This window comes from Tenrec ecaudatus, chromosome 1 (assembly GCF_050624435.1).
Source record: "Tenrec ecaudatus isolate mTenEca1 chromosome 1, mTenEca1.hap1, whole genome shotgun sequence".
Lineage (NCBI taxonomy): Eukaryota > Metazoa > Chordata > Mammalia > Afrosoricida > Tenrecidae > Tenrec > Tenrec ecaudatus.
In genome coordinates this window covers 218,746,116-218,770,336 of record NC_134530.1, presented here as the reverse complement: position 1 = coordinate 218,770,336, position 24,221 = coordinate 218,746,116, and the positions used below count along the sequence as shown (strand labels likewise).

The 24,221-nt window shown below is 57.6% G+C and overlaps 1 protein-coding gene across 1 annotated transcript in view; it reads right to left on the bottom strand.

Moving 5' to 3' along the window:
• Positions 1-22,187, bottom strand: part of IGFN1 (immunoglobulin like and fibronectin type III domain containing 1) — a 34,747-nt gene extending 12,560 nt beyond the window's left edge. The window contains exons 1-16 of the mRNA XM_075542003.1: positions 22,181-22,187; positions 21,612-21,734; positions 20,522-20,661; positions 17,150-17,249; positions 16,006-16,050; positions 15,669-15,714; positions 14,755-14,932; positions 11,847-11,960; positions 10,497-10,665; positions 8,799-9,071; positions 7,371-7,420; positions 3,891-3,900; positions 2,432-2,542; positions 1,883-2,007; positions 675-813; positions 19-324 (exon numbers count right to left, since the gene is read on the bottom strand). Coding sequence (XP_075398118.1) covers positions 19-324; positions 675-813; positions 1,883-2,007; positions 2,432-2,542; positions 3,891-3,900; positions 7,371-7,420; positions 8,799-9,071; positions 10,497-10,665; positions 11,847-11,960; positions 14,755-14,932; positions 15,669-15,714; positions 16,006-16,050; positions 17,150-17,249; positions 20,522-20,661; positions 21,612-21,734; positions 22,181-22,187 — 1,936 coding nt within the window. The remainder of the gene's footprint in view (positions 1-18; positions 325-674; positions 814-1,882; positions 2,008-2,431; positions 2,543-3,890; positions 3,901-7,370; positions 7,421-8,798; positions 9,072-10,496; positions 10,666-11,846; positions 11,961-14,754; positions 14,933-15,668; positions 15,715-16,005; positions 16,051-17,149; positions 17,250-20,521; positions 20,662-21,611; positions 21,735-22,180) is intronic.
• Between the last annotated feature and the right edge of the window lie 2,034 nt (positions 22,188-24,221).

Below are 24,221 nucleotides of genomic sequence, written 5' to 3'. Positions count from 1 at the left end.
GTACCCAAGGGCTGGCACCTAGGACTTGCAGGGTGAGCTGGGCCTCCACGGAGCCTCTGGCGCTCCTCGGTGTCATGCTGTACTGGTCACGGTCCACCCTGCTGGCACTGGGGAGGCACAGCCGGGTGCAGCCACCCCCCAGGGCCACCTGGGCCCCCGGGCCGCCGCCACCCCCATCTGGCACCTCAACCCCGTCCTTCCTCCAGGACACTTGGACGGGGAGGCGGTTCTCGAAGGGAACCTTCACTGTCACCGGCCTCCCGGCCTTGACCTCCAGTGGCTCCCTCAGCTGCTCCGCCACATTCGGGGCTATGGTGGGGCCGTCTAAAGAGAGCAAGAGGCAGGGGAGAAAAGGAGAGCAGGGTTCTGGGGGAAGAAGGACCCGGAGAAGGGAGGGAACCCCTGGCCCCACCTCTCGAGGATAAGCCAGTGGGAATGGGCTTCCTCTGCAGCAACAGGGCCCAGGGTTAGACTGCCCCAAGGACTTCCTGAGGAGGAAGGCTCAGGTGTAGGGAGGGTATGAGTTGATTTCTAAATTCAGAGGTTCTTCCCCAGGCTGGGCGGGAGTCGACCTTGGCTGCAGACCACAACAACATCTGGAGGGGGAGCAGCAGCACAGGCCCCTGCTGTGGCTCCCACGGGGGGTGGAGGGGGAGGGGAGGGACGGGCCTCACCCTGGGTGCTGAAGGCGCCCTCGCTCCGCTGGTTGCCGGCGACAAAGGAGTGTCTCCCCGCCTGGGCCACCTGCATCCTTGGGAGGAGTCCGTGCACGAGACCTTCCTGCTGAAAGATTCCTCCATCCTGGCCAGTGAGCTAGAGACAGGGGTCACCGCAGGAGAGGGTCACCCCCATGCCCTCCCTGTTCCCCTCCCGACGGCTGGAGTCCTAACAACTGCTTGGGCTGGGCACCTATCATGACTCGCACGCGCACTCCTCCTCAGGTGCATTTAAAAACCAAAACCCTGCAGTCACCAAGCTGATTCCAGACTCGGACAGCCCCGTGTCCAGCGGGGACCTGCTCCCTTGGGTGCTCGATGGCTGCGATCTCACAGAAGCAAGTCCCGGGCCTTTTCTCCTGCAGCGCAACTGACTGGGGGAGGACCGGTTGCAGAGGGCTGTCAGTGCCCCTTGGGGACCTTGCTCCCTGTGGAGCCACCCCCTCGGTGCGGTACCTACGGTCCCTCTATGACGTAGGTTCGGTGACTAGTCCCGCGTTAGGGGCAAGGAAGCTGAGATGTGCAGCAATTGACCCCAATCCTAGAATTGGGAAGTGGCTGCCATGCAGGGCTCTGGCGCCAGGCCTCGCTGGGACCAAGGCCTTTGCCCTGGACCCCTGAGGTGGCAGCTATCATGGAGGGCAGGGGCCGGGCACCCAGAGAGGAGGAGCCCCATCTGGTGAGGAGGAGAAGGTGGCCTTCCAGGAGGGGTGGGATTCAGCAGGTGCAGTGACGAGACTGAACCCGGCCCACTGCTGTCCCACAGCGACCCTGCAGAAGAGGGCAGCACTGGCCCCAGGTTTTCCCAGCCTCGAGTCTGTGGAACCTGACTGCTACATCTTTCTCCCTCGGAGCAGCTGGTGGGCTCAAAGGCCAGCCGGATACTTCACCACTTCGCCACCAGGCTCCGAGTGGAAGTCCTGGAAAGGCCCTTTGGGGGGTGGAAGGGGAGGAAGGCGTGTGCAGAGGGAGGGAGAGTCTATTTGAAAAGCGGCTTCCCTCTCTCCCCAGCTTTGTTGGCCCGACTGCTGAAACGTGGTGGTGGTGGGGCGGGTGGCATCAATGAGATGAGGGATGAAAATTCCTTCTGGCAAAGCAGATCCTGCTTCCCTACCTGCCCCTCGCCCACCCTTGATGGTGGGTCCCGAGAAGGTGGGGGGCAGTACCTTGACATCATCCTTAAACCAGGCACCAGGGCCCAGGTCGCTGGTGAGGGTGCAGGACAGCATGGTGGCCTCCCCTTGCTGGACTGTGGTGTTAGTCAAGCCCTGGGAGAAGTGGCTCGTGGGGCCTGGAGAGACACAAGTGAGGCCTGGACTGGTCATACAGGAATTGCCCCAGACTCAGCCTCCTGGGCCATAGATCGGGAGACCACCTCCATCACATTGGCTGGGCTAGGCCAGCCCATGGGCTAAACCTCTCCTTGTGCTCCACGGAGCTTGGCCTACACAGGTCAGACAGGACGGGGGGCGGGGGCAGGGGAGGCACAGACACAGAAAGGTAGGCCAGAGGCGGAGCCACTGTGGTGCCCGGGACCCTCTGAGCCAGAGGGCGCCAGAAGGGATACCATCTGCACAAGGAGGAGGAGGGTCACTGGGCTGACCAAATGCCTGGGGTCAGAGACAGAACTGGGTTCAATCCAGACGCCCACCCCCACCCCCTGCTGAGTGCTCAGGACACCCCCCACTAGGCTCTACCCGGCTGGAGATACCCACCTCGGGTCCTCTCAGAGAAGCTGCCAGTGCCCAGCTGCTCCTGTCCACTTCTGCACCTCTGGGTGGCATCGTTCTCCCAGCCGTGGACGTCAGCGCTTCCCACTGTGCCACCTGGCTTGCTGCCAAGCTGACCTGCAGGCTCCTGGCTCCAGTCTTCACTGGGGGTCTTCCCAGGGTGCCCTCGGTTCTTACCTCCACGAGGCTGACCTGGGACCTGGGCCTCCTCTGTTCCCTTGTTCTTAGGCACGCCACTCCTGACCCCTGGCTGGGTGTGAGACCTACCCCCCAGTGAGCTGGATCTCTCGTGTGACTCTGCTCTGGTGTCCCCATACTTTATTGGGGTTCTGGGACCTATATCCTTGTTGCTCTCCCCCTCCAGGGCCCCCTGCTCCCTGAAGACCCCACTCCTGCCTCTCTGACTCTGGTTCAGCTGGAAGTCCCGGCCCTGGACAGTCCCTGGTCTGTCTGCCCAGCCTGTTCTGTCACAGGGCCCTTCGGTACCACTCTGGGAGCCCCACGATCGTGACTGCCTAGATTCTGGAGTGAGGCCATCCCCCCACTCAGGGGAGCAGCCCTTGCTCAGGACATCTGAGCCCTCCAGGCCACTACAGGTGTCCCTTTTGCTGTCTGGGGCCCATGGACCCTGACCCTCAGCTGGCTCTTCTTGGCCAGGGGCACCCTCCCTTCCCTTGGAGCCCCCTGGCCCCCCAGGGGTGCCCCTGGGCATGGCGTGCCTCTCATGCAGAGAACTAGAATTCCCGGAGTCTGGGGGTCGGTTCCCAGCATCTGTGTTGTCTTGACCAAGATCCTGGTCTTCCCAGCCTGGGGAGCAAGCACTGCTCACCCCTCGCCCACTAATGTCCCCCAAGATGGCGTTAGCCCTGCCCCCCAGCACAGAGATGCAGTCCCTAGCTTGATCAGGTTCTGCTGAGCTTCCCCAGCCTGCTCCCCTCCTGCTGTCTCCCAGCACCCAGTCCTCAGCCCCCTGAAGTGCCCACCCTCTCTGGTCGGCAGCTCCAGCCCTGTCTGCTACCCTTGGGCCTGCTCTCCCAAAGTCTAGTCCATGATCCACGTCCACTGCAGCTGCTGCTGCCTGGTCCTCATCCCACCCTGGCTCCTGACCAGAAGGCCCTACTGCCCCTGCTCGGCCTGCAGACCTGCCCTCCCCTCCGGGAGCCTCTTGGGTCCTAGAAGGCCCCGGGACCCCAGAACCATCTTGCCACCCACAGACTCCCGATTTCTCTTTGGAGTCATCGATCCCCCAGGCTGCGGGGGTATTTCCATGGCCCACAAGACCATGCCCGGAGCCCGGCCCATCTGAGGGCATCTCTGGCCCTCGTGGGGTGCTCAGCTGCCCTGGGCCCCTGGGCCTGTCCCTGAATGCCATCCCATCTGCAGTCCCCAACAGTCCCACCACCCCCAAGGCCACCCCCAGCCCAGTCCTATTCACAAGCCCCACTCCTCTGCCCCTCTGCAGACCCACCTTGGAACTCAAACTTCCAGGAGATGCATCTGACAGCACCCCCCTGCCTGACCTGGACCCCATGGTAGCTGGGCCTCTGTGTCCTCCCTCCCACCCCAGTCCAGCCAGGGGACCCATGACTCTGTCACCACAACCCTTCTCGCCACCTGGTCCCATCACCCCATGACCTCCCTCACCCCCCAGCCCTGGCCCCTGAGTGCCCTGAAAGCCCCCACAATGGCCTGCCTCACCCTGTGACAAAATGACCCCAGCATCCCCAAGACCACCGCTACCATCTGGTTCACCTCCCAGTGGGATCTCCCCAGGGCCCCCTGACATTCTCTTATAGCTGGTCTCACCCCCTGACCGCATTTTCCCTGAATCCCTCAAAACAGCCCTGTGGTCTTCCTTTCCCCCTGAACCCATTCCATTAGGAATCCCTGAATTCGTCCTATAACCTAGCTCACCCCCTGACCCCATTTTCCCTGAACCCCTAACACCATCTCTGAAACCTGCCTTACCCCCTAGTCCCATACCCCTGAGACCCACAAAGCCACCTCTGAAGTCTCCCTCACCCCCCGACTCTACTCTCCTGGGACCCCCTGAGCCACCTCTGAAGTCTCCCTCACCCCCCAACTCTACTCTCCTGGGACCCCCTGAACCACCTCTGAAGTCTCCCTCACCCCCTGAGCCCATTCCCCTGAGGCCCCCTGAGCCACCTCTGAAGTCTCCCTCACCCCCTGACCCCATTCCCCTGAGACCCCCTGAGCCACCTCTGAAATCTCCCTCACCCCCTGACTCTACTCTCCTGGGACCCCCTGAGCCACCTCTGAAGTCTTCCTCACCCCCCGACTCTACTCTCCTGGAACCCCCTGAGCCACCTCTGAAGTCTCCCTCACCCCCCAACTCTACTCTCCTGGGACCCCCTGAACCACCTCTGAAGTCTCCCTCACCCCCTGAGCCCATTCCCCTGAGGCCCCCTGAGCCACCTCTGAAGTCTCCCTCACCCCCTGACCCCATTCCCCTGAGACCCCCTGAGCCACCTCTGAAGTCTCCCTCACCCCCCGACTCTACTCTCCTGGGACCCCCTGAGCCATCTCTGAAGTCTCCCTCACCCCCTGACCCCATTCCCCTGAGACCCCCTCTGAAGGCTGCCTTATTCCCCGGTGCTGGTCCCCTCAGCCCAGGACTGCTGGGCCCTCTTCCATCAGCTGGCCTGCCTCCAGTTCCCAGGGGCCCCGGAACCCCTGTGCCAGCTCCATAGGCCGGCCCACAGCCAGGCCCATGTGCCCACTGGCTCTCAGAACCAACCCCATCGTGAGCAGTGAATGCCTCAGGATGCCTGATGTTGTCCCCACGAGCCCCCAGGTCAGATACTCTGGCACCAGGGCCCCTGGTCCCACCCGCATCACCCTCCTGGCCCCCTACCTTCTGAGACCCTGGTTCCCCAGTGCCATCTTCATAGCCCCTTTCTCCAAAAGGCCCCACCGCCCCTGCATTCCTAAAGACCTCACCATCTCCTCTCTGACCCCAGTGGCCTGCTCTTCCCGAGCCACCTGGGTCTGTCCCCAAATGTCTCGTCCCAACTGTCTCACAGGATCCCCCATCACCACCAGCCACAGAGATCACTGTGCCAGGACACCTTTGTCCCTGGCCTGGAGAAGCACCCCAATGTCCCACTCCACCCCTGGAGCCTCGACCTGAGCCACCTCGGCCACCCTGGGACCTGCCCACACTCCCAGACCCTCCTCTGCCCAGATCCCAGCGCTCGTGCCCTCCAGACCACACTCTCCCAGTCCCCCTCGGGCTGTGCCTGGCACCACCCGCTTCCTCTGGCTGGATTCCCCCAGGTGCCCCAGGTGTGCAGGTGACTCTACCACGAGCTCCTTGGTCAGACTCCAGCTCTCCTGGCACCCCTGTGCTATCGCTGCAGTCAGCCCCATTTTCAGGATGGATTCCTTCAGACTGTACGCAGCTGCCCCCATAACTAGATTCTGTGCCCCCCGCACCTGCTAGGCCATCCTGGTATCCCATGCCACCTCTGGGTCCTTGTCCTCTGGAGTCATGTGACCCCTTCCAATAGTCTGACTCAGACCACATTGCTCCCAGATCTCTGACCCCATCAGTGTCTCCTAGCATCCCCCCAGACCCCTGAGCACCCAGGCCTGGACATTCAGGGTGTCTGTGGCCTCCGCCATCCACTCCTTGACCTGACCCCAAGGACTCGGACGCCCAGGCATCAGCCACTTTCCCTCCATGGATCCCTGGCACTGCAGGTCTAGGGGGAACCCTGGGTTGTCTGCGGCCGGGCCACTTGTCACTCCACGGGCCTGTGGTCTCAGACTCCATGCTGATAGTGCCCCCTGCCACCCTCTGACCTGCTGCCAAGCCATGGGAAGCCTGGAAGATTCCAGAGTCTTCTCCTGTCCCAGGCAAGGCCCCAGCTGTCTCCTGGACATCCTGGCCACCCAAGCCCTGTCCCCTGAGCTCCTGAGAGCCCCCTTCCCAGTCCCTGAGGCCTCCAGATCCAGTTTCATGCCCTCTTCCCTCAGCCATTGGGTCTCTATCATCTGCTTTGTGTGGTGACTCTTGTACTTGGACTTCAGGGTTCAGTGACCCCTGAACTTTGGCCTCAGGACTTCTGCACCCTGGGAATTCTCTGCCATCTGGTCTTGATTGCTCCTGGATGCCCTGGTCTCCACATATCTGTCCCAGAGACGGCCCTGGCCACCCTGCTCTCCCCTGGACAGAGACCCTGCCTCCCTGAGAGCCCCAGGACTTAGGGCCCATGCCTCCCCTGGGGCCAGAGCCTCCTTCTCCAGGAGGCCCCTGGGACCCAGCACCTCGTGTCCCACTGTTGTCTCCAGTCCTGAGACCCCAAAGGGCCCCTGCCTCTCCTCTCTCCCTCCCTTTTCCTGCCAGTTCATCCAAGCCACCCTCCTGAGACACCTCCATCCCCTCCCCTCGTCCTAAGAGGGCCCTCCTGTGTGCCCCAGCCCCCCTCTGAGGGTCCCAGCAATGCTCCTGTCCCTGCCTGTCCTCTCTGTGTCCCCCTCTTTCCCAGCTGCCCCCCAGGTCCCCAGGCCCCCAGCCTCTGCTGTGACCTGCCTGCTGTCCCTTCTGGAGCCCCACCCCTGCCTTTGGGCCATCTTCGTCTGGTGGGAGCGCCCCTGGAAAGCATCCACCCCAGTCTCCCTGTCTGTAGAGCTGGTGCTCCCCGGAAAGAATGGCTCTGCCACCCTTTGCTTCAGCGAAGCCCTCTCTCACCTGCCCGGGGCCCCACACAGAGACACTGGTCCCCTCACACTCCACCATGGAGTGGCCAGGCCCACCGAGACCCCCTCTCTCTTGGAGCCCTGTGAGATGGAGCCCAGCTCCCTTTGGGGAGACCCCCATGGGTCCCTGCTCGCCGGGTCGCCCTCCTTCCCTGCTGACCCCGCCCAAGTCTCCTGCTTCTGGGTCCTGAGCTCCTGGCACCTGCAGCTTGCGGTCAGCACTGGCAGTCAGATGGCTCTGCTCCTTCCCAGCTTGGATCAGGCGGTGTTTTCATGGGACAGCGAGGTCCCCACAGCGGGGCGGGGGGAGGGGGGAGGAGAGAGAGAGAGAGAGAGAGAAGAGAACTTGAACACTCATGACATCCAACCCAACCGCCTGTCTGGGCCCCAACCCTCAGTCTCCCCAGCAGAGAAACTCCATGAGACGCAAGCCAGGCTGTGCCCACTGAGGCATGGACAGGCCATACCCCCACCCAACCCTGTGCCACAGCCCACTGCGCACAGCTGCCCCCTGGTGGACTGGGAGAGAACCAGAAGCCGCAAGTCAACTGCTTCTCCAACTGCCACGGGAAGCTGCCTGGTTTTCCAAAGCTTCGCTCACTCTAACAGCTTCGCTCACTCACCTTACAGCTTCCTGGGACCCCAGCCCTGAATCCCAGTACCCAGGAAGGGGCAAGGGGCGCCACTAAGGGCGTTTTATGGACTAGACACTGCTCGTCCACACAGATGCCGGGCCATTGCGCCAAAGTCTCCCAGGACCGGAGGGCCCTCTGGGACCCAAGTCCCCAGAGCTACTCCAAGGGGATGCAGCTGAGGAGGACTGGGTTGGCCGGAGAGGTCTGCGATCTACGAACTCTGCTCCTCTCCACCCTCGAGGGAACCATAACAAGCAGGTGACCATGACGAACAATTCACAGAAGGAGGGTGAGGCAGGTGACACATACAAGCCACGCCGCTGATTCCTACATGTGGACACTGGGGCTGGTTCGTGCTGTGTATACAAGAAAAACAAGCCACTCACTGCCCTCAAGTTGATGCTGACTCACGTTGACCCTACAGGACAAGGTAGAATCGCCCTGTGGGTTTCCCAGTCGGTGACTCTTTAGTGGAATAGAAAGACCCGTCTCCCGCCCCCCCCCCCCGCCCCCCAGAGCGATTGGTGGTTTGGAACGGCCTTGCCGACCTTGCCGTTCACAGTCCAGCGTGGAACCACTACCCCACCAGGGCTCTGCATTAGTACCATGACCGTGAAACCAGTCATGAATGTGCCCTGGGGGAAGTTGCCTCCGTGTAGGCTGCCGGTGGGGGTTGACAGCCACTCCGACAGACTACGAGGTCATTTACTCATTTGTCATTTCTCTCCTGGCCACCCAAACAGAGGCTCCGTGAGGGGAGGGAGCTTTTCCTGCCTGTCCTGGCATGTGTCTACAGCTGAGGCCGGCACACAGCAGGGGCTCAGTCAAGACTGACCAAGTAGATTAATACATTCACGCCGCCAAAGAAAAAAGCCAGATCCCCAAAAGCCCCACCAGCCCTTGGCCTTCCCATTACCCTCCCCACCCTGAGACCCTCCTTGGCTGGTGGGGGGATGGTGGGGAGGGCAGAGAGGGAGGAGGCAAGGACCACTCACCTTCAACCAGCAGCCAGGCGCTCGAGGCGTGGAGCCCAGTGCCCAGTGAGTAGAGGCCCATGTCTGAGAACTGTGCCCCCTTCACCACCAGACGGTGGGTCAGCCCGTCGGGGGACACAGACACCTCGTATCTGTCACTGGGCCGGAGCAGCCGATGCTGGAACTGCCAGGTGGCGCCGGGGCAGGGGCTGGACAGGGTGCACTCGAAGACGGCATCGGCCTGCTGCTTACAGTGAGCCCCGGCCAATGGGGTCACCACCCTGGGTGGGACGGCTGGGGAGAGGCAGGGTCCCATCAGCACGGCCGAGCTGCTGCACAGGCTACCTGACAGCCCCACGCAGCCAGCTGTGCGTCCCCCAGGCCTGACAGGATTTCAGGGGATTAACGTCCTAAAGGATCAAACGCTTGTGGTGGTGTCCCAGCGAGTCCGTCTCGGCGCTTGGACACTGCAGAGAGACAGGGGAGAGCTGCCTGCGAGGCCGGGCTTCCTGGGCTGCACTGTGTCGACGCGTGTCACCCCGGCCTCTCTCCTGTGGGCTGCTGGGGAGTCCCCACCAGGGACTAGGCCTGGGCAGCTGAGCCTGCCCGACACCGGGGCTCTGTGTGTGCCGAGCTGAGGGACCGGAAGGTTCTGACGGGTGGGCTATTTTCAGCTCTGGGACTGTGTCGTTCTCCCCGGGGGTGAGGTGGGTACAGAAAGAAACGATAGGTCAAATGCTGGTACTGTGTGAGTCAAAACCTTTGAGCTAGACACGAGCATCCCCTCCTTACCAATGAGGATACTGAGGCTCAGAAAGGCTAAATGACTTGCCCCCTTCTTGCGCAGCTGAGACTCCAGCCCGATGAACTAACTCCGAAGCCCCCCATGTTCCTCTTGTCACCACAGGCTTTCAGAGCCCCACACCAGGCCCCCGGTGTCTCCCTCATCCTCAACTCCTCCATGTCCTTTATCAGACAAGGGCACTTCAGAAGCTCGTGGGAAAAGATCTTGGACTTGACAAATGCTGGACTTGTCCACGACCTCCTCGGAGCCCACGTGAGCCTGGCACTTCCCGCCCAGGAGGCCTTTGCTCAGCGGGGCAGCTCGAGGGGCATGTACACGCAGACGCTCATACACTCATGCACAGGGGTACTCAAAATCAGGGTGAGGGAGGAAGGGGCCATTCCCAGGTGGGGCCAGGGCTGTGGGCGGCTGGGAGGGGACAGGCGTGGACCCTGGCTCGGCAGACGAAGATGATGCATCAGAAGGTGTGAGTGTGGGCTTTCAGCTATGAGACGAGGGTGGCTGTGATCTGGAAACATGCAGGGGCTCCAGAAGGCCTGTGAGGAGTTAAGGTAGCCGAGGGGGCCACATGCGGGGCAGTGCTGACCGACAAGGTAGCTGTTCAAAACCGCCAGCAGCTCCAAGAGAGAAAGAGGAGGCTTTCCACTCTGAGTTGGCGTCAAATGCGTGGCAGTGAGTCAGAGGGTCTGAGAGGGTCTCTGACCGGGAGCATGGCAGTTATGTTACCGCATCTGTGGCTGAAACTCAGCAGGGCCCAGCTCAGCACCCTGGGAGGCAGACCATGGACCCAGGCTGTTGGGGGTCAAAGCTCCCCTACTTTCACATCCTCTTCCCATCTAGACTGCTGGCCTTGACACGGGGGCCGTATCACCTCTGTGTCCCCAGAGCATGGCCGTGGCATGAGCCCCACTCACCGCTGGCCTCCAGCTCAGTGGAGAAGACTTCAGCATCCTCCACTCGGACCTGGTACATGCCGGCATCCTCAGGCCGCAGGTCCTGGATCTGGAAGTGGTGGCGCTTCCCCAGCCTCCGCAGGCAATGCTTGGCCTGGTTGTCGAAGCCGAAGGGGATCATCTCGCCGTCCTGAGGCCAGGGAAGCAAGGGGCTCCGAGGCTCAATCCCACGACACCCACCACCAGCGTGTGTGTCTCCTGATAGGCCTGGGCATTAGACAACACATTCCTGGGACCAGAGAGGGGCAGGGGGTTGCGGGGTGGAGAGGGCCTGAAGGACAGGGGAGCAGGGAGTCTGAGGTGGAGGGGAACAAATGCTCTAGGACTGTCCATCCCTCTATCCATGGAGTCTTGCTGCGACAGAAGCTCAGGCAGCAAGTGCAGCCACCACACCTGCTGCCCCTGCCGGGGCAGCAGAGCAGACTGGAGGGAATGCCACAGCACAGAGACTCAGCTCACTCATGCCCCAAGGACTCTGAATCGATAGACCTCAAAACTCACAGCAACCCCGTAGGACAGGGTAGAACTGCCCTTGTGAGTTTCTGAGGGCTGTTAAGTCCTGACAGGAGCAGACAGCCCCACCTCCCTCCCTCAGAGGCTGCTGGTTCTGAACTGCCAACGTTGAGGTCGAAACCACTTTGAACACGCCCGTCTTACCTGAGCCATCTCTAGATTTTCTACTTGCAGAACTATACCCTTAGCTAACATGCTCAGGGCCCCGCTGTGGGGCACGTCAGAAAATGAAAGCAAGATTCCTGCTCTCAGGGGCTCAAATCAGCACATAATCTATACCATAAATAAATGTACAATAGAGTGTATGTAAGCAAGTGATCAAACTGGTGGTGGCGAGCAGGTGGGGTGGGGGGACTGAGAGGGAAAGGGAAGGGTGAGGAGAGCTGAGGGAATGAGGCGGTGTGAACAAGGTGGGGGGGGAGAGCTGCCGCTCTCCTCCCCACACGCCTGCACCTGCCCCTCACTTCATGTAGCCCATGTAGGGAGGTGTCAAGGCTCTAGAGAACAAGCACTGGTCTAAGGGGTGAAATCACTCAGCACCTCCCTCCCCTCCACCCCCCAAGCAGGGTCTGGGTTCGACAGCTCCCACAGCTGCAGGCCTGGCTGGAGACCTGGGTGCCCACAAAAGAGGTCTGGGCTCTATCTGGAATGGTCGTACCAGGTTTGACCTGATGCCAACCGAGAGCTCCTCACCATGTCCTCTGGTTGTTCCCACAGGGGACCCACTGAGTCACCGCCCCCACCCAGTCCTGCCGAATGCCTCCCGGGACCCCTTCCCCGGCCCTTCCTTGGACTCACCTTGTACAAGTAAACTCTGCTCCCCGGATCCTTGAGCTCCAGCTCCAGGTCAAACACCGCGACCCCCTCCTTGGTAACCCTGATGTGTCTCAAGTTGGAGATGGTGTGGACATACTATAGAGAAGACAAGCCCACCAGGGCTCTCTCGGTGGGGAACTCAAGGCCCTTCAGTCCCTGGTGCCAACCCCAGCCCATGGCATGCCAGCCATGCCCATTTTGTAAGGAGAAAGGGAGTTCTTTAAGGCCAGCCATCAGGTCATAGAGGCACTAGGAGAACCCCTGTGAGCAGACGTGCTGAGAACACGGTAGGGTTTTTCCAGTCGTCTGGTCTTCATCCAGTAGACATTTGTCCAGCACCCACCGCGTGCAACGCTCTGCGCTGGGAGCTGTGTTAAAGCAGCCAGACAGCTTGGAGGCAGCTGGGACACTGGTCCTTGAAGGCACTCCTCCAAGGTCCTAGAACACTGTCTCAGAGTAAGGGAGCACTTAGGTGGCAGGGCTTGATGGCTGTCGTTGTTCATTTAGGTCCTGTTGGAGCCCCTGGCTTGGGCAAGCAGGTAATGCACTGGAATGGAAAGGTTGGAAGTTCCTGTCCATCAGAGGTACCTCAGAAGGAAGGCCTCGTAAGACGTTTTGTTTTTAATCAGCTATTGAAAAGCTTATGGTGTAGAGTTCTACTCGGACAGACCGAGGGCCCATGAGAGGGAACCAGCGTGACAGCAACGGGTTTGGTTTGTGTTTCTAGTTAGAGTCCGCAGAGGAAAGAACTCTGTAGTTTATAAGACAGAGGGATGAATGAGGTAACAGAAATGGACGTGCCCTTCACTGGAGGCTTTGGAAATAAGGCAGGGGCTCCTTTCGAAGCAGCCCTGTGGACACAACAGTGAAGCACCAGGCTGCTCACCAAAAGGTTGATTTGACCCATCCAAGCACCCAAACAAGGCTCCGGGAATCGACAGCATGGAGTGTAATGTTTCAACAAGCTGAGGACGCACTGGAAGCACTCACTCATCTACGCCACGAAATCTGGAAAGCGGCTACCTGGCCAACTGACTGCAAGAGATCCGTATTTGTACCCATTCCAAAGAAAGATGGCCCAGCAGAACGCTCACAGATAGAACAGATCATTGATCGCTGCAGTATCACGGCAAGTAAAATGTTGCTGAAGAGTATCCAACAATGGTTGCAGCAGTACACTGACAGACAGCCGCCAGAGGCTCAGGTCAGACTCAGAAAAGAACGTAGGAAGAGGGATATCATTGCTGCTGTGAGGTGGGTCTTGGCTAAAAGCAGGAAATACCAGAAAGATGTTTACGTGTGTTTTGCTTACTGTGCCAACGATTTGGCTGTATCCAGAAACTGTGGATAGCTTTGAGAAGAAGGGGAATCCCAGAACTTGCATTGTGCCCCCGAGGCATGTGCACACGATCAAGAGGCGGTTGTGCGAACAGAACAAGGGAAGACTGCGTGGTTTGAAATCAGGACAGGTGGGCGTCAGGGTTGCATCAGCACACCATACTCAATCTGCATGCTGAGCAAACAATCAGAGAAGCTGGTTTATATGAAGAAAGTGTGGCATCAGGATTGGAGGAAGGTTTATTAACATCCTGCGACATGCGGAGGCCACAAGCTTGCTTGCTGAAAGTGAGGAGGGCTTGAAGCACTTGCTGATGAAAATCAAGGGTTGTAGCCTTCAGCATGGATTACACCAGGAGTCCTCAAACTACAGCCCGCGGGCCACATGCGGTCTGCTGAGGACATTGATCTGTTCACTTCAAAATAAGATATATGCAGTGTGCATAGGAATTTGTTCATAGTGGTTTTTTTAAAACTATCATCTGGCCCCCCGATGGGTCTGAGGGACAGTGAACTGACCCCCTGTTTAAAAAGTTTGAGGACCCCTGGAGTACACCAATGTAAAGAAACCCAAAACCCTCCCAACTGAACCAGCAGGTAACATCACGAAAAACAGAGAAAAGGTGGAAGTTGCCACGGATTTTGTCTTGCTTGGCTCCACAGTCAATGTTCCTGGAAGCAGCAGTAGAGGTCAAATGACATGTTTCACTGAGTAAACCTGCTGCACGAGATCTCTTTAATGTGTTGAAAATCAAGGATGTGACTTTGAGGATGAAGGTGCACCTGACCCAAGGCACGGCATTGCTGGTTGCCTCACACGCATGTGAAAGTTGGACAGAAGAATCAGTGCCTTTGAATGATGGTGCTGGTGAAGAAGATGGAAAGTCCCTCGGGCTGCACGTGTCTTGGAAGAAGGACAGCCAGAGCGCCCCTTAGAGGCAAGGATGGGGAGACTTCGTCTCACATACTTTGGACATGTTGTCAGGAGAGACCAGTCTGGAGAAGGGCGTCGTGCTTGGTAAAGTAGTCGGTCATGGGAAAAGAGGAAGGACACCGTGGCTGCATGGACTGTGAGGTGGTCCAGGGCCAGGCGGTACTTTGTTCTGTTGTCCATAGGGGTCGCTATGCGTCGGGACCAAGTGGAGGTCACCTAACAACAAGCAGCGCTGAGAGAGGCCTGGCATCTGCTTCGGCAAAGAGCACCCCACGGAAGCCCTATGGGGCAGTGCCACGTCTCGTGAGGTCGCTATGAGAAAGAACCGATGTGACAGCATCCCCGACAGTGATGTCCGGCACGTAAGGAGGGTGCCAGCTGGTACTGAGCCCTACAAGCCCAAGTGCTTGCAATTCATCTTCGCTGTGGGGTGGGTACAACTATAACCCCCCTTTTACAAGGGAGGGCCAGTGCACAGAGGCCCTAGCCTAACCTTTCCAAAGCCCGGGCGTCGAGCCCGGTATCCAGGCCAGAGCGTGCCGGAGCCAGAACCCACAGTGTGAAGCTGAGACGTGGGGCCACGGGAGGGCCCCTCTCCCAGGGCGCAGCGCGTGGTACCTGCGCCATCCTGTCCTCGCGCTCCTTCTGCATCGCCTGCAGCTTGCGCAGCATGCCCCGGAAGTCCACGATGCCGTACTTCCTGCAGATCTGCTCGTAGTCCTTCCGGTTCGCGGTCATCAGCAGCTGCCACACCTGCTTGGGGTCCATCTTTTCCTCGGGGGCTGCCGGCGGGGCCCTGGGCGGTAAGCAGGGTGGGCAGGGCAGAGGTCAGGGGAGACACAGGCGCTGGCCTCCCAGGGGGCCAGGAAAGCGGTCCTTCCTGTAACTTCCTGTGGGGAGGGAGTGGACAGAGGGGCAGGGGGACTCTGCCTACCCCCTGGGCGGGGCTGGACGCCCCAGAAAAGATGGATGTAGCCTTGGCCATAAGCCATGGCTGGCTTTCTGCTCCTGCAGCTCCTGTGGCAGCTTCCTCGGGGAGATGTCTTGGGGAGGAAAAAGTGTTCTATTGCTCAAAACATTACCCCCCCCCCCCCAAATGACTGCCCCTGTGGAGCAGAAACATTTTCCGTAACTCGGGGCCCAGCGAAGAGAGGGAGTAACTCCCATTTGGGGCGGCTCCATGCGTCAGAGCCGCACTGAGCTCCATAGCATTGTCAGTGTTTGGTTTTCAGAAACCAGCTGCCAGGTCTTTCTTCTGAGGCACCTCGGAGTGGACTTGACCCCGCAACCTCCCAAGTGTTAACCAGGGACTCTGAGAGGAGTACTGGGGCGCTGAGCTTAACTGAAGCGGCAGGGCTGTGTCCAGAACTCCCAGATTGGAGCCCTTTCCAAGCTGCCACCCGCGGCCAGCAGTCTCTCTTCCCTAGGTGTGCTGGGGCTGCCAGTCAGCAGGCTCCTGAAGGTGGCCAATGGTAGGGTGGGGAAGAGGGGTGGCGTGAGACCACGGGGCCCTGGCGCAGACCCACACCCACCTCTTCTTCAGCATCTTCCGGAAGTCCATCAGCTCCTTTCTGAGGTCTAGGAAAGGGTGCGGAATGAGGCTCCAGCCCCAGGGAGCAGCGGCCAGGGCTTAATGCGGGGCTGTTCTGTCCAGAGCGGGGCAGGGAGGGGATGGTGGGGGCTCTGTGGTCCTGGGCTAGCAGCAGAGCTTTCCAAGGGTGCTCTCTTGAGGGCTGGTGACGTCCCATGAAGTTTGAGGGAGCAGGTTGGGGGGCTGCTGAGAGGTGCGGGCTTGGCCGGTGGGAATACAAGACAAGGAAGTGTCCATTCCCCCAAAGCTGCAAGGGGGGTTCTGGGAAGTCCACTTACCCTGTGGTGGTTCCTTGTGCCTCTTGCGACTCTTCCGAAAGCCAACTGAACCACGCCGGGGGAGGGGAGTGTTGATGTGGACAGATAGGAAGAGAGGAAAAGATAGTTTTCTTGAGAAACAGAGTCCCAACCGGAGTCCTGACCTCCCGGCTCTCCTCTGAGATGCAGCAGCATCCTCGCAAGAGGGACGGGGCAGGATGAGGGTTTGTCCATGGGCTTGACACACACACACACACACACACCCAGTGCCTGAGCGTTGAGGTGGACCTGACTGGATGCACACTGCTAGGTCTGCAGGGGCCCGAGAAGTTTCATAGGTGAGTGAGGTGACCACGGATGACTATAGCTGACCGGAGAACATCTAAAGGGAGCAGCTGCCCTCTCTCCACCTGAGAGCTGCTGTTTCATGGTGCAGCCCCAAGGTGATCAAACATGTCAGACGCTGCCGCCCTGCAACTGTTCCCAAGCCCCTTCTTCCTCTCTGCCTTCTCCAGAGGCTGGACAAACGAGACCCTTGCCTTCCCATCCCAGAGTCCCACGTAACTAGAGGAGCGCATATGACATGCTTCTGACCAATAAGATGTAGGCAAAGGGCTCTGTGTCCCACCCCCCACCAGGAGCATTTGCTTTCTGGATCAAAGGGGTCGATATAACTGGAGCCCGCCTTCCCCTTCTCCCCTTCTTGAAGCAGGGTTAGACTGAGATCCGCAGCAGGACAGCAGAGCACGGAGACAGTGGGAGTTCAGCTCTTGGGGACAGCAGTGAGCTGTATCATGCATGGGCCCTGAACTTGGTGTGTGAACTCATTAAAGGTCTTCATTTCTTGAAATTTGCAGTAGTTTGCTGTCACTTGTAGGCAAAAGCAGAACCGATTGAGAACCTATATCTGTTTTGTCTAAAGACTTCTATCCCCCAGTAATTACAGTGTTCCCAAACACTGTGTAAACCAAATAATCCATGTCCCTGAGCTCTTTCCACTGAACCAAGAACGGAGCAGCCAAAGCATCGGGTGTGCTTTTAAAGCCACGCTCAAGTCACTAAGGGTCCCTCCCTGCCTTGCACTGGCTGGACGACCTCTGGACCCTCTGAGGACTCTCTGGGGAGGAAGCCAGGGCTGACTCCTGTGCACGGACGGGACAGGCACCTTCGATGACAGTGAGCCTCACTGAACACGTGGCCTCTCCGTACATGTTCACTGCTGTGCAGCGGTACAGGTCTGTGTCCTCGCCCGTCAGCTTGTTGACCTGCAGAGAGGGTAAGAGTTGGGACATAGGGCTAGCACCTCCCCACCCTCCAGTGGCTAGACATGTGGTGTGGTGGGCCAGGTGTAAAGATGAGCTAGACCCTGTCCTTTCTCAAAGAGCCCAGCTTTCACCAGGAAAGACAGACCTCAAAACAGAAAACAGGACCAGAACTGAGAATTGCTGTAACAACGCCCAAGGGCTCCCAGTGTGGTGTGCTGAAGTGAACTGGGTTGCAGGCTGATGTGGGTGGGGCGCTAACTGCCCGCTCTGCCATGTGTTACTGACAGTGGGACCGACTGTGTGCAGACAAGTGAGTTAACCTCTGGGCTTTGTAACATTGGGATGACCACACCACGCAAAGGATTAAGTGGGTGGGTTTCCATGGCTGTGTGCTGCTCGTCTCATGAGAACAGACTCAGCGTCTCTGAATTGCACGTGGCCAGCCAGCCACAGAATTGACTCTGTGTTCACAGCCATAATAAAATTTAATTTAAAATATGAAGTTGGGGAGGGAGGGGGAAAAAAAAAGGACCTGATGCAAAGGGCTTAAGTGGAGAGCAAATGCTTTGAGAATGATTGGGGCAGGGAATGTGCAGATGTGTTTTATACAATTGATGTATGTATATGTATGGATTGTGGTAAGAGTTGTATGAGCCCCTAATAAAATGTAAAAAAAGAAAAGGAAAAAAATTATTAGGGCAAAGAATGTACAGATGTGCTTTATACAATTGATGTATGTATATGTATGGATTGTGATAAGAGTTGTGTGAGCCCCTAATAAAATGTTTTAAAAAATAAAATAAAATGTGAAGTTGGAGGTGGTCAGGGTTCAATACTATAAATCAGTGGTTCTTGGCCTTCCAAATGCCTCGACCCTTTAATACAGTTCCTCATGTTGTGGTGACCCCCACACAACTATAAAAATTATTTTCAATACTACTTGATAACTGTAATTTTGCTACTGTTATGAATAGGGCAACCCCTGTGAAAGGGTCGTTCTACCCCCAAAGGGGTCATGACCCACAGGTTGAGAACTGCTGCTCTAGATGATGTTGAATGCTTAGCCCCAGGTCCAGCACATAGGAGATGTTCAAGGGCCAGAAGCTAAGTTACTAATCTTAACCAGCACTGACTGAGTGCTCACTGCAGGCCAAGCACGGGAGATGCAGCCTATGAGCAGTGTTTCTCAAAGCAGACGATGGTGCTCCCAGGGGCGCTGGAAAGATGCAAGCGTATGTCATCAGGTGTCAGCAAGCTCACTTTATTCTACAGGCAATGGGGACTCCATGCACATTTAAAAATCACATGTCTTTTTTCTCTTCAAGCTTTTTTTGTGCATTATAGAAAACCAAAGGGAAAAAAAGCAAAGAATACAGAAGGCATCCAGAATAATTTTGATTCTCTGGCTTTTAAATTATTGTTGGGGGTCTTTTCTTTCTTACTCTCTATTTTTATCTTTCCATCATTCTTTTTATCATTTTCTTCTTCCTGCTTTGCTTTGATCTTATTGTTTATTGCTTCTGTGTGGCCTCCCAGTTTACGAAGGAGTGGGTGGGTGCATGATCACAGGCAATAACCGATGCAGCGGTTGATCTGGAGGGGAAGGGCAGGGGGTGGCACGGGGAAGCAGGGGACGAATGGTGGTGGGGGGAGGGACATGAGAACTGGCTGTGATGTTGTCTGTACAATTCCTTTCAAAGGTAACCTAACTGCAGGTGTAGGTGATAAGTGGATATTGTAGGAGGGACACGACTGAAAAGGGAAACCAAACTCGACCTCTGGTGACCGTGGGTGAAGGAGGAGGAGCTTGAGTTCGTTCTCACGGGGGCAGAGCAGCTGGAAACGGAAGTCAGTAGTGGTCATACAACGCCCAGTGCTCTACAATCGATGGCACTGAGTTACACATGTAGAGGTGTCGAGTTAGAGGTTTTTTTGCTGTGTATATTTTTGCCAGACTTGAACGAAAATTACAGGAATCGCAGTGAGTACAAGGAAGAAGATATGCTCTAAAATTGAGGTGGAGATGGCACACCTCTTTTTCATATGTACATGAAGCACCAATAAAACTGTTATTTTAAAAAAGGTCCAGAGAAGCTGCCAAGGCAGATCCCGCATTCCATCCAGGATGACGGCGAGAGCAGGGGTCTGCAAACTTGTCCCTCGCAGCAATTTAACACGTATTTGAGAGCCATACGGGTATGTTTGACGGCATCATCTGAATAGCCTTTTAATGATTATAAACAACACTAGGATTGTTTTATCTTCATTTCCATTTCATTACTTATTTCCCTTCAGAGCCGCATGGATGCACCCAAAGAGCTGCCTATGGCTCAAGAGCCGCAATTTGCTGACCCACGTTTGTAACTGCCAGGAGGGGTGGGGACACTGAGAAATTTAAAATTTTTTTTTATTCTTGAAAGAGAGGCGGTAGACCACAATTCTGGGAACCTAGGATTATTCCTCACCACAGCTACATCAGGTAGGTGCTGCTATTACCCTGGAGTCAGTCCCTAAATGGTACCAACGGCACCCTCCGTGGCCAGCCAAAAGACAGGTGGTCCGAGCCCACCAGAGGTGCCTCGGGAGAAAAGCCTGGCAAACTCTTTCTGAAAAGCTGACCCTCTGGAGCTCTGATTCGCACGGGAGGGGGAAGTGGGAAGAGCAGCACTCCAAGGGCACCAGTGACTTACTTGTTCGATGGAAAACCGACCACTTCACTCAAGCCACACACAGAAAACGCTGCAGGTTGAAGCCCAAACCCTGTGTGATAGGATCGGACTATTGGACTGTATGATACGTGTGTGTGGGCGGGGGGAGGGGTTGTACTGGATTGTATGATAATGTGGGGATCATGCCCCAATCGAACTGTTTGTCAAAAACCCCAAAACAAACCCCCATGAATCCCGGCTCGACTCGCACACCCGTAGGACCGCCAAAAGTTGGAGTGGCCTGACTGCCACTGTGTCATTTCTTCTGTGGGTGTCACCCCGTTGTACAGAGGTGCTCTCCCAGTACCTCTGTTAGGAACCACTGATTTGCAGTAAGCGGCCGTTTGACTCCCGAGTTTGTGCTCTTATGGCCCCAGGGACCCCCAGGTCATCTGCAGACCACCACCACCATCCCATGAGCCTGCAGTGCTAGTCCCCATTCAGGGCACCTTGAGCCACAGCACAAAGGCCACCTCTATGTGGACGCTCTCTGGCTCCTCAGGCGTTGGAGGCTGCCAAGGAGAGGCTCCAGCGAGAGCCCGTCCTCCTGGGCAGGGCTCTTACCTGCAGCACATGCTCCTTGCTGCCAGGGAGGGAGGAGATCTTGTATTTGCTGGGGTCACTGAGGTCACCTTTGGTTCGCTGCCAGTGCACCTCAGGTCGAGGCTCCCCACAGACCACCGCCCGAAAGATGGCGTTTCTCCCTGCGGCAAAGAGGGAGAGAGCAGGTTATCAGGAGGCGGGGGGCAGGGGGGCATGGGACTTGGCATCATTAAGATTGTACTTGATGGGTATCCTCACTGCTCTAGGTATTTCACCTGCCCGGTCCAAGAAGGGTACTAGGCTGGAAAGAGAATGAGGTTTAGTGGACCTTTGTCTACTGGAGAAGGGGCAGATGACACGTGAAGGGAAATGGCTTACGTGCACAGTTCTCACGCCAGAAGCAATGCTCAGACCCAGGTGTAGCGTGGGAACCTCAGGGCCGCTCGCCCTTGAGGAACAGAGAGACTCTACCCACTCAGCCCAGCATCTCCAGAGACAACAGCGTGGACCGCAGGCCCCAGACCCTGCCCAAAGGTCGAGGGGAATCCTTTTCTCCCAAGTTCATTGAATGTGGACTTGAAGTCAGATCAGGTTATAGACGAAAGCTTATTGTAGGAGCTGGTGTGTGCTGGGGAAAGAACACCAGTTCCCACCCCTTTCTTCAAAGTGGGCCTTCTGCCCATGTGGCATTCTCAAAGGGCCCTTTAGCCCAGACAGCGAGCCCCTGGGGGCTTGGCAGCTGAAGGCAAGGGTTGGGAAGGTCATTCCCACGGCCCCTCTCTGTAGCAGCTGCCTTGAGGAGAGGAGCACGGAACTACACTAGTGAAAACCACAACCTCTCCCTTGTGCCCAGTTGAGTATCTCCCCTCCTATTCTTTCCCCAGCTCTGCCTTGTGCCAACAGGGCACAGCACCTCTTTGTGCCCTCTACCCACTCTTCTCCCCAGTCCCCTTGGCCTGTCTGCAGATCCAGGCAGACAGGTGCCCGCAAGCACAGAGCGTTGGCCAGGTGACAGAGGTAGAACTGGGCGAAGCAGCTCAGGTGCCCAGGCATGCTGGGTGGTGGTGGGGGGGGGGGGGCAAGGGTCTTCCCTCCCCCTCTCAGGCCTCACCCTCCTGAAGCGCCAAGGGGATAGGCTTCTGCTTGAAGTCCGGGGTGCTGCAGCCTTCAGGAAGCTCCTCCACCACCTGCCGAATGCTCACCCCGGGGACGGACGACTTCTTGAGGCTCTCGCCTGGGGACGGCAAGGGAGGGGGAGGTGGGCTTCTCAGCAGAAGGAAACATCCACCCGCTCATCCAAGGAGCAAACAGCCCCTTCTCTCTCCTGTTGATGGGGATGCCTGTCTCCCATGGGTCCTCCAGAGAACGGCACATTTTGTTTTTCTCGTGGGAACCTGGGTGCCCTTCCCACCCCCACCCCCCAGCCCACAGTGTGAATGGAATCCCTGGGAAGATGCTGAGCCTGGGACTGGGGAAAGAGCTGCCTAAGGGAGTGTAGGACTGGATTCCTCCTGAGGAAACGGGTCTCTCTAGAGGGGGCTGCAAAGTCAAATTCAGTGCCCCGCTAAAGAAAGCAAAGAGACAGATTAGTCCCCGAAGATCTCTCGCCCCTACCCCTGCCACTGCTTTCATCCTGGGGAGGAGGAGAGGAGCAGAGAGAGGAAGAGGCCATTCTGTCACCTGCCATGGTCGAGGCGCCTCGGAGGGTGGAGGTTGGGCTCCTGAGAATAGAAGATAGAGTTGCCAGTGAGTGGTCCTGGAGGGTCCTTTCTCACCCCAACCAGCCCATCAGAGTTTCAGCCAACACCTGGGCAGGAGCTGGAAAGAGCTACCCCCAAGAAGGTCGTGACTAAGTGGCCCAAATAGACTGGTCGGCTGCCTTGTGCTGGGCCAACTACACCAGTCTCCCTGAGATAAGGAAGGAGTAGGGTGATGGCCAATTGATACCTTGCCAGCTGAAGGAAACCATGGGACAGCGCCCCGAATACGGAACTGGTGGCTTGGCCTCCTGGTAGGACCTCAAGACACAGGACCACTCAGGTGAAACACAAGCGTTCACGCATCTCAGCGAATCCAGCGCTGGCCATTCAGGTTTCTTCAGCTGCTTAATAGGCCTCTCTTAACTTTGGAATATGAATTCTTCAGGGACATTACCTGGGCCTTCTGAACCTCTTGGGCCTTCCCCCAACTCTAGCAGGGCCCACCTCCCTCTGTCAACCAGTCTGGAAATCTTCAGAGCATCAGGTCTGTGCGGAGCGTCCCTGATATCAGTGCCCTTTGCTCTTCGCCACCCAGGCCAATAGGATCCTCCTAAGTCCATCTGCTCCTGCCTGGAGGCAGTGGCTTCAAGCGCGAGGTGAGCACATGTGCTCTTCCAGTCTCTCCTCATCGCCCCACCACGGTCTCCCATGACCTTCTTTCAACCGTATCTGTGTGGCCATTGGGAGCACCACCCAGGAGAATGAGGGGCTTGGCTCGGGGAGGGGAGCTTCCTCGATGTGAGTTATGACTTGGGGGTGTGGGGAGCCTTGGAAGAATTCTCCAGCAAACCCACTTCGTGGGTGACCGACCCGAGGCCCTGAGGTTCCATCTGGGGGTCACTCGATGCCCTGTCCAGAGAACCTGGCCATCAACATAGAATTACTCTGACAGAGACATTTCCCCTTCCAACGAGCACTCTTCCTTCTCACAGCTGCCCACTCACCAGCTTCTCTGCCCTCCTCCTACAGCCCAGCCGCCACCCCCAGCACACTGGAGTACCACGGTGTGTCCACGTGTTCTGGAGCAGTCGGGTGCCACCACCCACAGGTGCCGCAGCCCAACTCGATTCCAGGAGCCACAGGGCAGGTGAGGAAGGGAGGGGCGCAGCCAGCAATGGTGGAGGGCTGACTCACACACACACACTGCTGATAGATAGACCATCTAGTAGAAGGTGAACCCACTGGCCCCCTGTCCATGACTCCCACCCACCCTGGAGTCTTTTGAGCTCCACACACGCAGGTATCTTCACCACAATCACCATGACGGTCACCACCAATTGCTATTCAGCTAGTTGTCACACTTAAGATTTACGCAAATCGTACCCCTTCTCTGCCTCCTGACTCCAGGCACCAGGTGAGCCTGGAGGCGCAAGTAGAACCTCTGCGGGAGCTTGGTGGCAGCCCTCTGTTGCCCTCCCTCCTCTCCACAAACAAGCCAGATTGAGCGAGAGATCTACTTGGTTGGAGACTGGAGAGCGGTCTCCATTGGAGGCCATGGGCAAGGAAGTGGGTTCTCTCCAAGCACGGTTCACTCCCACCTTTGAAAAGAAAACTAATCCTTCCCCGCCCCAAACAGCAGGTTGTTTGGTGAGAGGACCTCACTTCAGCAGGACTCTCAGTTCTGGATCCCAGACAGTGTGCCACGGCGTCTCCCTAGGGTCCCACCACCTCCCACCCTCTGTCCCCGTTCTCCATTCACCCCAGGTCCTTGCCACCTCCGACTGGTGGGGACCGGGGCATGGAGAGCCAAGTGGGGCTTCTCTCCGTTGCTTTGCCCAGTTTCCAGTCAAGATACAGTGACGAGCCCTGCGTCTGACTCTGAGCAGGGAGTGAGTTTTCTACTCTATCACACAGCGCCTGGGAAACGAGAGCTGGGCAGAACCACTCAGACAAGACCCATCGAAAGCACCTGTTACCTCCGAATGTCCTAGGGTCCTCTAGAAGGATGCATGTGCATCCTA